This window comes from Eubalaena glacialis, chromosome 11 (genome assembly GCF_028564815.1).
Source record: "Eubalaena glacialis isolate mEubGla1 chromosome 11, mEubGla1.1.hap2.+ XY, whole genome shotgun sequence".
In the NCBI taxonomy this organism is placed as follows: Eukaryota; Metazoa; Chordata; class Mammalia; order Artiodactyla; family Balaenidae; genus Eubalaena; species Eubalaena glacialis.
The window spans coordinates 106,002,300-106,018,708 of NC_083726.1; the positions used below are offsets into that span (position 1 = coordinate 106,002,300).

Genomic DNA, 16,409 nt, shown 5'->3' on the forward strand with positions numbered 1-16,409 from the left:
GAGGACATTTTAATTTTTTAATTTAATTTTAAAACTGAAAAATACTAGAAAACAAATAACAAATTCTTTTGCTTTTCTGGTTTCTTTTTTTTTAAAGACCTTCTCACTTCAATGTTATAAACAAAATGAGTTCTATTTTTCTCTGTTCCTAAACTACCAAAGTGAGTTTACCTTGGTAGAGAACACCCCAGTATTATTTTTTACATATATTTCAGATTCCCCCAGTGCTTTTATGTTTCAAAGAAAGAATCACTGCCAGCAACCCTGTTATCAAGAAATTTTATTTCTTTTTCTTTCTTATGGAATAAGATTTGAGTTAGTTAGGTGATTCTCATGGGCAGATATATGTTTTATGGACAATGTAACGGGAAGAACATCCAAAGGGGAGAAGTTTAAAAAGAGCTTGTGCAGAAATGAAGTCAGCCCCACTTTTTGTCTCATTGTTTTTAGAAAAAAAAAGATTGTAGGTGTATATTCTTTAGAAGTTATTCTTTTTTAAATCAATTATTGGAGGAGTCACTTTCTATAGGGAATCAATACTCAATGCTGATACCAATGCACAGTGCCAGCTCTGTGTGTGTGTGTATGTGTGTGTGTGTGTGTGTGTGTGAGAGAGAGAGAGAGAGAGAAGTTTGACATAGAAAGGTGGGTGTGAGGGATGGGAAGTGAGAAAGCAGAGGAGAAGTCTTCAAGACTAGTCTTCTAGAAGTTCAAAAACAAATCAGTAAGTATTTATTGAATATGTACCACAAGCAAGGCACTAATTTGGATTCTGCAAAGGCTAATAGAAGGACAAGATTTGATACTTACCTTCCAACAGTGTATTGTCTATCATGGAAGACAAGATCCACACGCATAAAACGTTGAGTAACAAAAAGGAGCAAGACATCAGGTCAACAATAAATCAAATGCTGAAAATGAGGACTGGAGGCTAGAAAGGGCAGGAGGAGAGAGGGGCCTGGCATGGTCAGGAAAGTATAGGGAGAGGGTAAAATTGGATCTGAGACCACAAGCATGAGTGAGATTTGTGTTGTACTCAATTGAGAGAAAATAGAAGGGGGCCAGGAAAATGCAGGTAATGCTCAGGGGACAGTGAAGAAGCCACTTGGCTTTAGCAAGAGTTCATATAGAGAACAGATAGACGGGGCCAGGATGGAGAGTACCTTGACCATGGGCAGAATTTTCCTCTAGGTAGTGGGGAGCCATTGGAGATTTCTGAGTTAGCAGTGACATAACCCGAAGAAGTCTTGTTGTAAGATGAAGTGCAGGTGGTATTTGGAAGGTGGGGGCAATTGATGTCGGGGAGAAGACGGCCCAGGAGAGGGCTGCTGCAGGTGTCTGGGTGTCAAGTGATAAAGGTCTCGTCTAGGATGAAAGTCGTGGGACTCGAAGGGAAGGGACAGATGCAAGAAGTATTTTGTAAAAACAGGACTGTTTGGGGGGCTCGTTGGTCGTGGGAAACTAGGGAAAGGAAGATGGCAGAGACTCCTGGGAGTTTTCAAGACCAAAGGAATGAGGCCAGCTAATGTTCACTGAGTGCCTGCTGTGTGCCAGGCACCATCCCAAATGCTCGGTGAATATCAACTCAGTCAGAGAGGGGAATTAGAAAATCAGCTCGTTTGAGGAGAAAGAGAAAGCAAATCCATTGCCAGCACTAAGAGTTTGTAACAGGGGGAAATGGGAGCAGGCATGGCCATCGAGGGGTGAAAGTGGGGCATGAAAAAGATGTTAGGATGCAGGCATAGAATTGGGACTCAGAGGAAGAGTCAGTGCCCTGAGAATGGCTGAAATGAACAGAGACCCTGTAGTGAATTTCCTACAAAACCTCAAATAAGGGAAAAGAGAAATAAAAGCAGCCAGCAAAGAAGGGAAAGAAGGAACAATCACAGGTGAAGGAGAAGAACCAAGACAATGCAGCGTGATAAGACCTAGACTAGAAGCATTTCCAAAGGAGGGGCGTGTCCTGCAGCTTAAACCCATGATGGGATGGAACGGAATTAGTACCAAGAATAATCGTTGTATTTGATTGTCCAGATCATAAGTATGGTTCTGCCTCCCTCATGGAGGATCACTGAGAGTTGATTGTAGCTCCAAAGCAATACTTTAATATTGTATTTTTTAGGTCCAGAGAGAACTTAGATATTCTGTGCCAAAGCAGGATAAAATTTTTTCCCATCTTATCCGAGCCAAATAAATATTCTAGCTCTTGTTGTCTGCCCCTAACAAGAGCTCCAAGAGTGCAATCCTAGGCTTTCATAACTGACTTCCTCCCAGAGTGTGATCTGAGAATTAATTCCTCTATAAGTTCAGTCAAGCTACTGCTTTGTGGTTTGTCTCCTGTTTTCTTATAAGGCGAATTAATTCCATTTCTGCACTTTTTTTTTTTGGATTAGTGCTTATGAAATATGACAGATTGACAGCCCCTAGAGACCTGGAGTTCTCTTGTTATTCTATGAACGTAACGCCTGACCAGCAACGCGCCTCCAGTCTTTCCATGTCTATCATCCCCTTCCCTAAAGATTTCCCTTATGATGCTGGCATGAGGGACAATTAAAAGCAACTGATGGATTGGTGCTTGGTGGTATAAATAGTGATTAAGAGCCTAGGCTTTGGAGCCATTCAGAACTGGGTTTAGATTTTGGTTCTACCATGTTAGAAGTTTGGGACTTTTTTGTTTTCCTCTCTCCTGACCATTGCTTCTCTTGACAACATTATCCTTAGTGGGAGGAACATGGGTTTTAGAGCCACTCAGAATCGCATGGGATCAACTCCCAGTGTCACCAACCTTGGGCTTTCATTACAACGTGATCTATCATTTTATAGCATTGCTGTGACAATATCAAATAATGCAAAACACCCAGAACAGAGCTTAGTACGTGCTCAAAAAATGGTAGCATTTGCTAGACGGTTTTGTTTGTTTTGTTTGTTTTTTTAATTGAGTGACCAGAGCAGAACTATGGCTTCTAAGCAATTTTACTTATAGGCTAGAAAGCCATGAGATTCATTTAGCTTGGGGAGACAAAATTCTGAAAAGAGGGGAAAAAAAATATCCCTCAGCTTATTGTGTACATAATGCTGAACTACGGCTGATGATTTAACTGATTTGCCTGGTTCTGAGAAAGCAGCTCATAAGAGCAGCCAGCCTTTTCTCCTTTACATTCATGTTGTAAAGATGTAAGCATAACAGAGGGGGAGAAGCCAGAGGTGTGGCAGAATGTTAAACACTGAGAGTGGTGGTCTCACTGCCAGAAGACAGGGGAGCCTGGCCTGGCCTTGGCCATGTTACGTTTGAACTGATATCAGAACATTCAGGTAGAATGGTCCCCTCAGAAATATCACACTGAGGGTCAAGAAAGAGATGGGACCTCCGATGGAGATTTCAGAGGCCTTGGTGCAGAGGTGATGGTTGATACTTGACTACGAATGAGTCTCAGAGGGAGAGAGCAGGGGTGAAAACGTGAGTCTTGGGGTGCCCCCAAATTAGGGATTTCCAAGGAAAAATGGACAGAAAAGAAGAGAGAACTGGTCTGGGACATATAGGGAGAACCAAGAAATTATCCTACTTTTAATCAACAAATAAACAAAGGAAAGGAGAGTTACTGAAAATGTGGGAGTATCAACTGTTAGAAGCTGTATAATGTCAAGGAGAATGATGATGAAACAAAGGCTACTGATTTGGTTTTGTTGACTTTGCTTTGATTATTGATGACCTCCTAAGGACAGTTTCCATAGAATGATAGAGGCAACAGCCAAGACTGCAAGAGTGAAGGAGTGAGGGCTGGTGGGGACATCGGGGCATCAAGTGTGAATTACTTTTTTTTTTTTTTTTTTAAGTTTGCAGTAAAAAGAGGTAGAAAATGGAATTACTTTGCAGAAGTTGGAAAATAAATCTCTGTGACCTCCCCTGGCCAACAAAGAGTTAATGGTATAAATGCACAGTAATTTCAGAAGCATTAAAGAGCATGTTTCCATGGAAACATCAACCTCCAGAGGGAGAGAAAGAGCTAGGATCCCCTGAAAAGAAGGAACAGCAGAGTTCTAGCCCCCGCACAGTACAGCAGGGAGAGACGATTACATGTTTCTTTCAGCTTCCCTGTGAAGACGCAGTTGGGGTCCATGGTGCTGTCCTCTTGAGGACCAGGAAAGAGGGAAAGGGAGTTAGGTTTGAATAAACTCTTGCCCTCACCTTGCTTCAAATTCTGACTTAAGGGTCAAGCCATGTTAGAATATTGGAACAGATCGATGGGTGTCTTTAACCAAGTAACTAACTAAAATTAGTTAAAGAAATAAACAAGTTTGATCTTCCCCGGACCCTCTACTCTAACCTGGTCTAGAAACTGTGCTCTAAAGTACTGTGATTTAGAGCAGCACTTACAGAAACTCTAGAAACATAGGCTGTGTTTGGTTGATAACCTTTGATCAGCACTTTTGCATTGTAGTTTCCATCTTGGCGTTTTCTTCTTGATAAGGTGTATTATATATTTCATCTCACTGTTTTCAGGTCCCTGATATGCCTTATACTATTGACGGATATATTTACATTTCCTGCACCTTCAAACCCAACCAGACTTTAAGGAGTGGGTCCTCTCACTGAACTGAAGCCCCAGAAAGCTCTTCTGCAGACTGTGCTACGGGAACCACATCAACAAACCCCTTGTCGCTAACTAACTTTCCCGACAGTTCACTTCCTTCACGCCCATATTATGTTCCACGTTGCATCTGGGCCACATGTATGTTTCATGCCCCTGGTCTTTCCTTGGACCCTATACTCAATAAATCATTCTACTTCCTATGTGAAAGGGCATTATCCTTGTGGCAGGTGGTTCATGACTGCATCTTCTGAAGACGGAGATGTGTGCTGGAATGAGTCAACAGCCCCCATCACCCTCTGTCTCGCATCCATAGCATGAGGTCATTGTGAGGCGCCCATCTCCCCGAACGACATCATCTACACCCAGGCATCCTGAGTCCTCTGTCTGTTGGAAACCATCCCCTGCCCCTGGAATATCTTCCTTCTTTTGATCCTTTTCCTCCCGTTCAATGTAATTGCTTCTAGAAATCTCCACCTGAAGGTCTTTCCCACCTGTTAGACTAGAAGACTGAATCATAACCCCCTTTTTCCATGGACGACAGTTCCTCATAACCTTCACTCCCAGCCCCTGTAACTGAAGCCATCTCACTAATTCCTTTGCTTAACTCTTCTGCCACCCTTCAGTAGAGCTGTTGGGGGCAGTTGTGAAACTAAGCGTATCGTAGCTACAGAGTGGGTAGGTGCTATGTGCATGGAGATATTGCCAGTGTGTTCATTTTGTTGGCCACCTCAGGTAGAGGAGAGGGTAGAGATGGGCTCCTATGGAAGAACAAATTGAGGAACTGGAGAAAGGCCAAAAGGAAGAGAAAAGCCTCCTTATTCTTTTCCCTTGATGTCATGCCCAGGTCACTTTGGATTCTTGACCAAGGGCGTATATGACCAGGGTTTCTTTCAATAAAGTCTGAACATTCACAAGAAGGAAAAGGCTTCTGGTCGTCAGGGTTGAATGTCCTAGAGAAGTCTGTGCCAGTCACTGTTTGGCTGCTTTTGGCATATAGCCCCCGAGCAGGGCTGCCAGCTCTTGAGCTAAAATGGATATCAGAAAGGCAAGCCTTCACCTGCAAATTATTAGTAGGCATAAAGAAGAAATAGCAATGTACTCAGCGATCAGCTAGCCTTTGACCTGTCTTGGCATTTTCTCTGGAAAGGTCCCAACTGCTTAGTTTTGGTAGCCCACACTGGGCTATATTCCAGTATACTGAGCACATAATCTAGGGAAGAGAGGAGGGGTTTTATTCGGTGCTTTTGAAAAAGGAAGTGATTTTAACTTACATGCAACATGAAAGCATGAAGTTAAAATGAAAAAAAAAAAAAAATCCAGTGATGATAACATTATCCAGAAGAGTTACTTGATTCCCTCCCACTGGGAGTGTCACCTTTCGAGCTGCCTCTGATAACCCTGGGTTTCCCGTCGCACCTTCGCCTGTCTCACCCGTAGCAGAGGTGACACAGGGCTGTGGTCACGAGCACCAGGAGGAATTCCTTTCCCATCTTGAGCCCTGTGCACAGTTCCCTAAGCGAGAAACAGCTTTGGTGTCCAGCACTCTTGATGTATTGGCATCGCCAGTTCCCTAAGGAACCCACAAGGAGGAGCGTGCCCCCTCCAAAGGAATTTTAAAGAGAATTACATAGTGTTCCAATCAGGGTTCCAGGAGGTCAGAATGGAGGTCATTTTGAGGAGTCATTTATTCTAGACTAAAGTTATGGGCCTATGAGCTCACCTTTTGCCTTCCTCAGGAAGTGAACTATACATGGAAGTAGTACGATTAAGTGATTCCCTACTGCACAGTACCTCACAGGGGGAACCAACCATAGGGGAGAAAACAAATGTCCCGAAGCCTTAGCAGTTCAGATACTGTGGGAATGGGAGGAAATGTGCTTTTATGGAAAAGAAGAGATCCAGAAATTGGGAGACCCGGACTGCGAACTTACCCTGCCGAAGAGTGGCATCTTCCCAGGCCTTCCTTTAAATATGGAAGGTCCGACTGTGATCCAGGAGTCCCCACAAACTCTTAACATTGTCTGATAACCACGCAGTAGTTTTTAAAAAGGCAACCATCATAATAACAACAACAGCAGCTAAAACCTAAGGCTCATGATGTATAGATGCAGTAGTACAGTTCTAAGTCCTTTATGTATCCTCACGCAGTCCTATAAGTGCTATTATTATTCATATTTTTATAGTGAAGAAACCGAGGCAAAGAAAGGTTAAATAACTCATGAGGTCACACAACTTCAGAACTGGCTGAGCAAGGACTTGAGCAGAAGTCATCTGACCGCAGTGTTCTTGCTTTTCCATACCACGCTGCACTGCATATTGGTGGTACTGTTGCGTGCGTGTGTGTGTGTGTGTGTGTGTGTGTATGTGTGTGTTTAATACATACTACATTCCTTTAATCTTCACTTAACATATTCTGTTTCTCCCTTTTTTTCCATCGTCACTATTTTTCTTTTTTTTATTGAAGTATAGTTGGTTTACAGTGTCGGGTTAGTTTCAGGTGTGCTGTTTCTCCCTTTTATTTTCTTTCTACTAACTCCTCATCACTAAGCATTTTGAGGCATTGTCCAGGCCTTTTCATTCATTTGAGTGTAGGGTATCTTACTAATGAGAACAAGCTCCTGGGTTTGATCCCAGATGGAACGATCCAGAGGAGAATTGTCGCCTGGCCATGGCCTGTCACAATGACCCCGCTTGGTGAAAGGGTACAGATACGAGGATGAAAGAGTAGACAGGAGGCCATCGCAGCTGGTGGCAGAGCCCCTCGGAGCTCACTGACTTAACATCTTTCTGGAGGAAGATGAAGTATTCTCTACCTTCTTGTATCTGAGCAGAGATTGTTGGATGACTCTCAGCAATGCCCCTCTGTTTTCTTTCATTTCAGATAAATCTAATTCATGGCATTCAGTCATGAAACGGAATTCGGGTAATAGCTCTCAGAAATATTTCATTGTCAGGCCTAGGGGCCTGAGAAGACTCTCTCACTGTAATAGTTGGTGAGTTGACACATCACCATTTACCCCTCAGCCAGATTGCTAAGGGGCCAATCCTCACCACCAGTAGGAGAGAGGAAGTATATTGAATTTATATCAGACAGTCTTCAAGCTACTTTAATATCTCATTAATTTAACACTATGAATTTAGAATTTAAATAACTGAGATATGGACTAGCCCAAACGTGAAGCTTTTGTAACTTGTAAGGAATGGTTTGTAAAATAAATGAATGGCATAAACACCACTTCAGAGAAAATGTTTAATCCACTGGAAGACAAACTCTTTTTAATTTGCCTCAAGTAATTATAAATTAATGTTACAATCTACTCTTCAAATTAGTTTTTCATGACGTTCTCTACTAAGTTTCATTTTGCAAAATAAGAGAAAAGGCCTACACTTGACAGCTTAGGAAACTGGTATTTCTAATTTTGTTCAACAACATGGTTTAGTGTTTTTATATATGAAAATATATGCCTGTGTGCCAAAGGAAACCTTTAAAGCTTCTTCAAGTCCCTTTTCCTCAAAAAGAAAGCCATTGTTGGCCAGAATAAAATAATGCGTGTGCTGCCTTGAAAGCATTGTCACGTAACCTAGGAACTGGTGGATCTAGGATTTGAACAGAAGTGGCCTGACTGCAGTGTCCTTACTCTTCAACGCCACGCACACTGCCTGCTGCTTCTCCTGGTGCTGGTGATGGAGCTGTGTGCTCAGTACATACTGCATTCCTTTCTCCTTCAATTAACTTATTTTTTCCTGTTTCTCCTTGTTTTCTTTCTACCAGCATTTAGGGGCATTGTCTAAGTCATTCATTTGAGCGCAGGATATCTCACTAATGAGATTTTCTTCTGGGTTTGATCCCAGAAGAAGCTATCGGTAAGTACAGGAGAGAATTGTTCCCAGGCCGTGGCCTGCCGTGTTGACCACATTGTACTGGGTTGGTCATTTTGGATTCATTTTAATTATTATGAATTTCTATTTAGTCTACCAAACCATCACAAGGAACATCTAATTTTTAAATATTTTGCTTTCTTCCCCCAATACTGGTCTCTAACTAAGTAGCTTTTAAATGTTTTTAAGTCCACTATTTCTAATCCCATGGGAAATTGTTCCTACTATTTCAAGAGAAGACATGCATATGAAATAGTAATTGTTAAAAAGAGACCAGAGAAAGGCTTTTTGAAAGATCTGTGGTTTTGTCATTTAGATGGTAGAGTTTAGCAATATAATAGCCACAGTATTAATCAGATGAAACGCAGAGCTAGAGAGCATCTCGAAGGAGCCCTGTGCTTCCCACATCAGGCAAGTGAGATGGTCTGAACGAGTCTATATTATAGATGAGGGAGCTGCAGGCTTTAAATGGTAAGTGACGCACCAAAGACACAGTGACAGAGTTACAGATTTTCAGAGCTAGAAAATTGTACACAAAGGAGTCAAGAATTCAACTCTCCTCCCTGGAGCTGTGTTTCCTCCTTTATTATTTTGTCCTGAATAACTGGAGAATGGAAATTGAGAGCTATGAAAAACTCCACCATTTTTGAGGCATGGTGTTGAGTGGAAAGATCACTGGTCTGGAGGACGCCTGGACCCTCTTTCCAGCCCTGTCATCTGATCTTGGTAAAGCCACAGAACCCTCTGGACTTCATCTGCTTATCTGAAAATTGAAAGGATCGCCTGAGAGGAGAGACTTGTCTCTCTTATTACCACATTAAAAGACATTCATAAAAAGAATCTAGTGCCTTGTGAAAATATGGAGGGCACAATTAGTACTGTGGTGCCAGGGCTCTTGGTTTGCTGGGAAAATTCTGGCAGAGCTCTTCCGGACACCTCCCACACTGGGCGTACTGCTAAATCATTGCAGCGGATGAGCTCTGAGTGGCATGGTCAAAGTCAAAGAGGCACAAGGGCTTTTTACCTCAACTTGACCCCATTAAACCCAGTGGAAGATGACTCTGGCCACACGCAGCAAATGTATTGGCTCTGAGCCCATCAGGGTTCTGAGACTCTCCACAAGCCAGGGTCAGGCAGGAAATGAGATGGGTTTTATTTTCTGCAGTCTGTATGAGGGGTCTGCATAGACCAGGGCAAGGCACGTGATGTGAGAATGCTAAGGGGCACATCTGGGGCTCAGCGACACTGATTTCACTTTACTTGGTGATGTAAGGAAAAGAACACTGAACTTGAAATCGGAAGACGTGAACTCCAGTCCTGAACAGGCAAGTCACCTGGGAAAGTCAGGTAGCGTCTTGGGACCCGTTTCCTCCTTTCTAAAATGAGAGCTCTCAGTGGATAGTTCCTAAGTTTTCTTCTAGTTTCGGCAATCTGAGATTTGTGTAATATTAGAACTTTATGAGACAAGCCATCAGGTTGCTACATCCCAGGGACAAATCAAGCAATATTTTTATGTACCAAACCTTGATGGGTCTTCCAGGGGACTAAAGTTTTATGGACAGAGCTTCTGAATATGGCTGCCACTTGAAGCTAGGTTTTCTGATTACATACTTGAGGATGACATTTTTAGAGAAAAACAGAATTGCTGTGGCATCTCTTAATCTTGTAGTTTAATCCTTTGCTGAGAATTTATACATGGAAGTTTTGAGGTTTTAATTTAATTAATATTCAAAATTGACAAAGTACAGCCAGATCCAAAAGTAGTTGGATATTTTCAGGTCTTATGGAAATTAAATTAATATGACCATTTGACCTAGTTTATCCTCCATATGTGAGATACAATTTCCATTCCTCCCATGTGTTCCATGGACAATTTGGTCTTATTAAATGTAATCATCACACTTTAACTCACTGAGGTCCAAAATGAGGCAAGTTCCTCGCCTTTAGATACTCAAATCAGGCTAATATATATTTTTTATTCTATATAACCTTATATTTGTGTCATATTTTATATCATTTTTCTACCCCCTATTTCATGTGATCATTACAACCTGATAAGCTGGAGGTAAAAAATGACGTTTCCATTTTAAAGAGGAAAAAGTCAGGTTCAGGGCCAAGGTCACATGTCTAAAAGTGACCACACTCCCAATTATTTTTTCACACTTTTCATTACCAATGAATGGATTGGTCTTTTCTGCTATTCAAAGAGCATCCTTGCTCAAGGCGAGTATATGTTTGCAAGCTCCTCACTAATAGCTAAATGTTGGCACGTCCCAGGGAATTACTCAGAAAAACACAATGTGAATGATTAATCTATACACTGCTGAAGGATAAGAATGATTAAAGGATACTTTGGAGAAGAGTATTTTGTGTATCATCATAACATTTTATTACTATTTTTGATAAGTAAAATATATGAGAAATGTCAACATAGAATAAAATGAACATGTAGAACTGGAAGAGGGTGAACATCCCAGAGAGAGAGAAATATATAAGGAAAACCAAAGGATCGGGGGCAGGAACAATTAGAGAAATTTAACTACAGAGCAGTTACCCATGAATGTGGTTTATTTTCTCAGAGTTTGAATTTCTCAACTTATCCACTTAATTCAGTGCTGTCCCCTTTCAAAGAAGTCATCTTGAGAGGCTATATACTTATTCCATTCGTGCTGCTTATTACTTACATGATTTTTGGAACTTCTCTTTTATAATTGCCTTCTGAAATGGACACTTTCTTTGAAATATTCTTAATGGCATTTTAGATAAAGTCAGAATTATTCAGAGCCTTGTCTGGTGAAAAGGAGGGTGCTTAAACCAGATAATTTATTTCCCTCCCTCCTTCTCTCCCTCTTTCCCTCTCTCCCTCCCTCCCTTCCTACTTCTTTCTCTCTTTCTTTCCATTTCCTTCCTTCCCCTCCCTTCCTCCCTCCCTCCCTTCCTTCCTTCCTTCTCCGTCTCCCCCTCCTCTCTTGCATTCTTCCAAAAAAGAGGCAAGACTAATTTTTTTTACATGTTTTGTATACCTTCTCTGCAGACTTCCAGAAATTACTCTAAGCCACACCATATTGTTGTAGTAAGAACATATTTTTCAAGTTGGTTATGTTGGGTGCTTAAATTCTGGTCTGTTAGTTTAAAATATTGTGTTTTGTGCTTTTGTAATTATACTCCCTGAAGTGAATCATATGGGACTTTGATTGGAGTGTTGAAGTTGTTGTGAACTACAGGAGACCCGAATATCACCTTCTCAGTAGTGATGGGCTGGAGCAGGCAGCACTGAGCTGAGAGGAGGAACAGCACAGGGGATGGAGAAGACGCCAGGTGGAGCCTTGAGCGGAATCAGGGATGCTACACTTTTACCGACTGCAAGTGTCCAGAGAGTGCGGCCAAGGGGATAGAGGGAGGGAGCTGAAGCCGTAGCATAGCAGGACCACATGAAGGAACCAGGGATATTAAAGCTGCTGTGGCATACGAGAATCAGGGTCGGGTGCTAGAGAGGACATGGGATTGAGAATGGCGCTTAAAATGTTATTTCTGCTCCCAATTAGCTGGAGAACATTGGGCACATAATTTGACCTCTCTGTGCTTCAGTTCCCTGATCTATCAAGTTAAAATTATAGAACTAATTGAGCTTATGGTTTCTTCAAAGACTAAAATTTATTTTGTAAGGGATACATGATAAATATCTTCAAGTACTTGAAGGGCTCCCATGTGGAAGAAGCATTAGACTAAGACTGTATAATATCTAAGGAGGAGACCGGGATCTAGGGGTGGTAGGGGAGCAGATTTCAGCTTTAGGTAAAAAAAGAACTGCCCATCAGTGAGATGGCTGCCTTGAGGGTAGGGTGTACAGTGATAAGCTCCCCATCAGTGGAAGTATTCAAGAAGAGCTGAGAGGGCTGGTTTTATGATGTAGAAGGGAAGCGTAAACTACAAGAAGTAAGTGGCTAATTGATTGTGAAGGTCTCTTCCAATTTTGAGATTCTAGGAATCTCTCCTCTTTTGAGGTCCGTATTCTTGATTGCATTTGCCCCGGAATGACAGGTTGAAAAATCCCAGGCAGCTCTAGAAGTGAGAAGTGGTCCATGAGGATTTGGTTCACAATGCCTGGTCATCTCTAGAATTGCCCGAAGGACATGGCATCCTAGCAACCTTGTTGCTTAACCTAATGTTACCTGGAAGAATCAGAGAAGAGTCTCACAGTTCCGTTGAATGAAAAGACTTAAAAGAGGAGCCTTTAAGCTACCTCCTGCACGTTCTTCTTCTTCCCTTCCAATGTAGTAGGACACCATTGTTGGTCAAAGGTCTGAAGCCCTTTAGAATGCTCAGGACAATCACAAGATTCCCATTTTGCTTCTTAGCAGAGACACATCTCACAGCAGCATCGGGTGCAAGGCTCCAGAGTAGCATGTCATGTGAACACAGAGCTAACCATTATTGATTCCTTGAGCCATGATGGTAAAGGGACCTAAATTACCATCAGCACAGTTGCACTAATGCGGTTGGAGTGAGCACGCCTGTGGGAATTCCCGGGGAGGGAACTTCATCAGGTCAGAGCAGCCAGCAGGGGGATGGGCTGAGCGGGGGGTACAGGTGTTGGAGAGGGAGACAACGCCATTGGTCTGACTCTAATTGTTAGAGTTTCTGCTAGTTTAAGTGCCAGAACCTAGAACACTCTGTGAAATGTCCCTCCCTCCTCCCCCATCACCACCTCCCGCCCCTGCTATTTTCTGTTCACTCTACAAAGTGCAATAGCCCTGGTTTCCAGATGCATCTCGTGGGACCAGATCCCTGACTGCTGGACTTATCTTGCAACCCTTAGACGTATGGGCTGGGCAGGCACATCACAAGAGTTCAAAAGTGTAGGCATATCTCTGGGAGGCGGAAAGACCCTAAACTCCAGCCTCTCTGAGCAGGAAGTTGTGTTGGCCCATGCCCACTGTGTCTTGTCTCTACCACCTCTGCCCTTTAATCCAGCTCCTTTTTTGAATACTAATCGTTAACACTTAATGAGAGTTTACTCTGCAGCAGGCCCCGTGGTAAGCTATCTAATTTAAGCCTTACAAACCTAATAGAGTAGGTTCTTTATTACCCCATTTTTGGCAGATCATGAAAAAACTGATGTTCTAAAGGCTAAATAAGTTGCTGAGTCATAGCTGCAGACTAAAGTCAAACCCACTGCCCTTGTTTTAAATTTCTGTCTTTTCTTATTATTCCTATTATGTGAAAACTTGGATGATGGTACTGGATCATCAGATGGGAGCCCGAGGGGTACAAGCTTTACGTGGTATTTGTACAGCTATCCACGTGTCTGCCTCCAGCCTTTTCTCTCCGTCTTCCTAACAATCTTGTTCTAGCGTACCTTCTTCGTACTTTCAACCTTCTCTGTGTTTTATCTTTCCAGGTATCTGATCAATGTGACTTTCGAAGGGAGAAATCTGTCCTTCAGTGAAGACGGCTACCAGATGCACCCGAAACTGGTGATCATCCTTCTGAACAAGGAGAGGAAGTGGGAGAGGGTAGGACATGTCTTTGGCAATTCTCATACTAAGTAGAGGGGGTGGGGATGGGAAAGTCTGCAACACATTGGAGGAAAATGGCACCTTGGTTTTGCTCTCTGAGCTGGAGAGCAAGAGATCAATACTTTAAGAACACGGGGGAGGCCATTTCTCAAACTTGCATCTTCATTTTCTTGCTACTTGGGTCAATCAAGAGATGATTGTCCCCATGTATTTCTGTTTTATTGGTAGTGGTGCTGTCTGCAGCATGACTTTGTTTTAATGGAAGAGTGTGCATGCACAACATAACACAATTAGGTGGAGAAACCGAATTATGGTGTAATTCAGAAGTCGTGTCCTACACGGTATACTGGGGAGGCCCGAGAAGCCTCATTTATGAGCACACAAGTCTGGATTTCCTGTGACTGGAGGTTTGCCATGCAAGGCTCTTCTCAGGATCTCTCCCACTGCCAGTTGATCACCGTGTCTGAAATTCTACCATTAGGCGTTAATTTACGTGGGCGCCAGACTGCCTAGGTTCAGTCCCCAGCTCCTCTACTCACTAAATTCTCTGTTTAGGACCTTGGGCAAATCTCTTAACTTCTCTGTGCCTCCACTTCCTCATCTGAAAAATGGGGATAATAATAATAGTACCAATAACACAGGGTTGTTATAAGGATTAAATATATTAATATACGTGAAGGACTTAGAAGGGTGCCTGGCACATAGTAAGCACTTAGTAGGTATTGGCTTTTATTATTATCCCTGATTCCTAGTTAAATGCAAATGTTCCTGAGAGTAATTTCATCACTGGTGTTCCCGAGAATGTTCGGCAGGGCACTTGTGCCTTGAGACGCTTTGCTGAGAAATGGTTTCGCAGATAAATAAGACTGAGAGATGCTGTCTACTCTGTCTCACTCTGGGAGATTCTCAGAACACATTAGCATTTGAAAGTTCAGAGGTGTCTTTTACTGAGGGATAGTTGACATACATCGTTATACTAGTTTCAAGTGTACAGTATAATGGTTCAATATTTGTATATGTTGTGAAATGATCACCACAGAGAGTCTAGTTAACATCCGTCACCATACATAGTTCCAAAATTTTTTTTTCTTGTGATGAGAATGTTTAAAATCTACTCTCTTAGCAGCTTTCAATATGCAACACAGTGTTATTAACCATAGTCAGCATGCTGTACCTTACACTCCCATGACTTATCTATTTTACACCTGGAAGTTTGTACCCTTTGACGAACCACCAGTCTGTTCTCTGTATCTGTGCACTAGGTTTTTTTCTTTTTCTTTTGTTTTAGAGTCCACTTATAAGTGAGATCATGCAGTATTTGTCTTTCTCTGTCTGACTTACTTCACTTAGAATAACACCCTCAAGGTCCATCCATGTTGTTGCCAATAGAGGTGTCTTACAGCAAAGAAACATCTTTCATTTTATTTAATCTGGCATTTCCCCAAATGATTTATCACAAGATCCCTTTACTCATGAAATCATATTCTGTGAATCACGTTGGGAAACATTGATTTACAGACTCTGCAGACTCTGTGGGCCAGTTGGCTGAGAACAGACTTCAGGATGTCAGCATGGCTCTGACTAGGATGGAAACCAGGTGATATAGTTCCAAAGAGAGTAGCCAGGAAAAGAAGCCAGAGATAAACTTCTTGAAATTCACCATCTTGTCACAGAGAGCCGTGGGCAGGTGGTTATGAGAATGCTCACCTGTGAAATCAGGCATGTGTGTCTCAGGTGGTGGGACCCAGGGCCTTATCTTTCAAACCGAAGACCTCGATCTGTCATGGGTTCCTCATATCAGGGCTTGGCTATAAGGCTGACGTTATGCCCGGGGTTCTTGATTGAAGCTGCCGCCCCTCCCCTGAGTTGTCATTTGTTCCAAAATGGCTGTTCCCTGGGCTCCCACTCCTCACCCCAGTCAAGCTGCTTTTCACTGCTGCTGTGGAGACATAATCATTCAAGAAGTGCCTGGGCCGGCACGTACAACAGGCGCTTCTGTATATCTCCAGAAGAGGAGTTATTAAAAACGGAGGCTTCATGTGTGGATCAGAAGACATCCAGCTGGGGTAGCTTTTATTCAGTAGACTCGTGAGTACTGTCTCCAGTAAGGGGCCCTCTCACAACCGTCCCGTCTCAAAGAGACGCCACTTCCCGTCATTTGTGCTGCCTTCTCTTCCTTAGGCTGGAATCTGAGGCCTGGGACCCCTAGCCCTTTCCAAAACTAGACCCTCCTTCCTGGGGGTTGGATCCCTCCCCTCCTTAACAGATCTACCTCTACTCTAACTCTTGAATCTATTCCTTATTTCTATATGATCCAGAAACCATGCGGATAACTTTTTAAATGGGCCTCCTTCTCTCTGACGCCCACGTTGAACCATTCAGATCAGCCCTGGACATGGCTTCTAGAAAGAGCTTCCCA

At 42.6% G+C, this 16,409-nt stretch overlaps 1 protein-coding gene across 1 annotated transcript in view; it reads left to right on the forward strand.

Annotated features, from left to right (window-relative positions):
* GRIN2B (glutamate ionotropic receptor NMDA type subunit 2B) overlaps nt 1-16,409 on the forward strand; it is a 293,640-nt gene that overhangs the window by 172,640 nt on the left and 104,591 nt on the right. Inside the window, exon 3 of the mRNA XM_061206434.1 lies at nt 13,873-13,987. Coding sequence (XP_061062417.1) covers nt 13,873-13,987 — 115 coding nt within the window. The remainder of the gene's footprint in view (nt 1-13,872; nt 13,988-16,409) is intronic.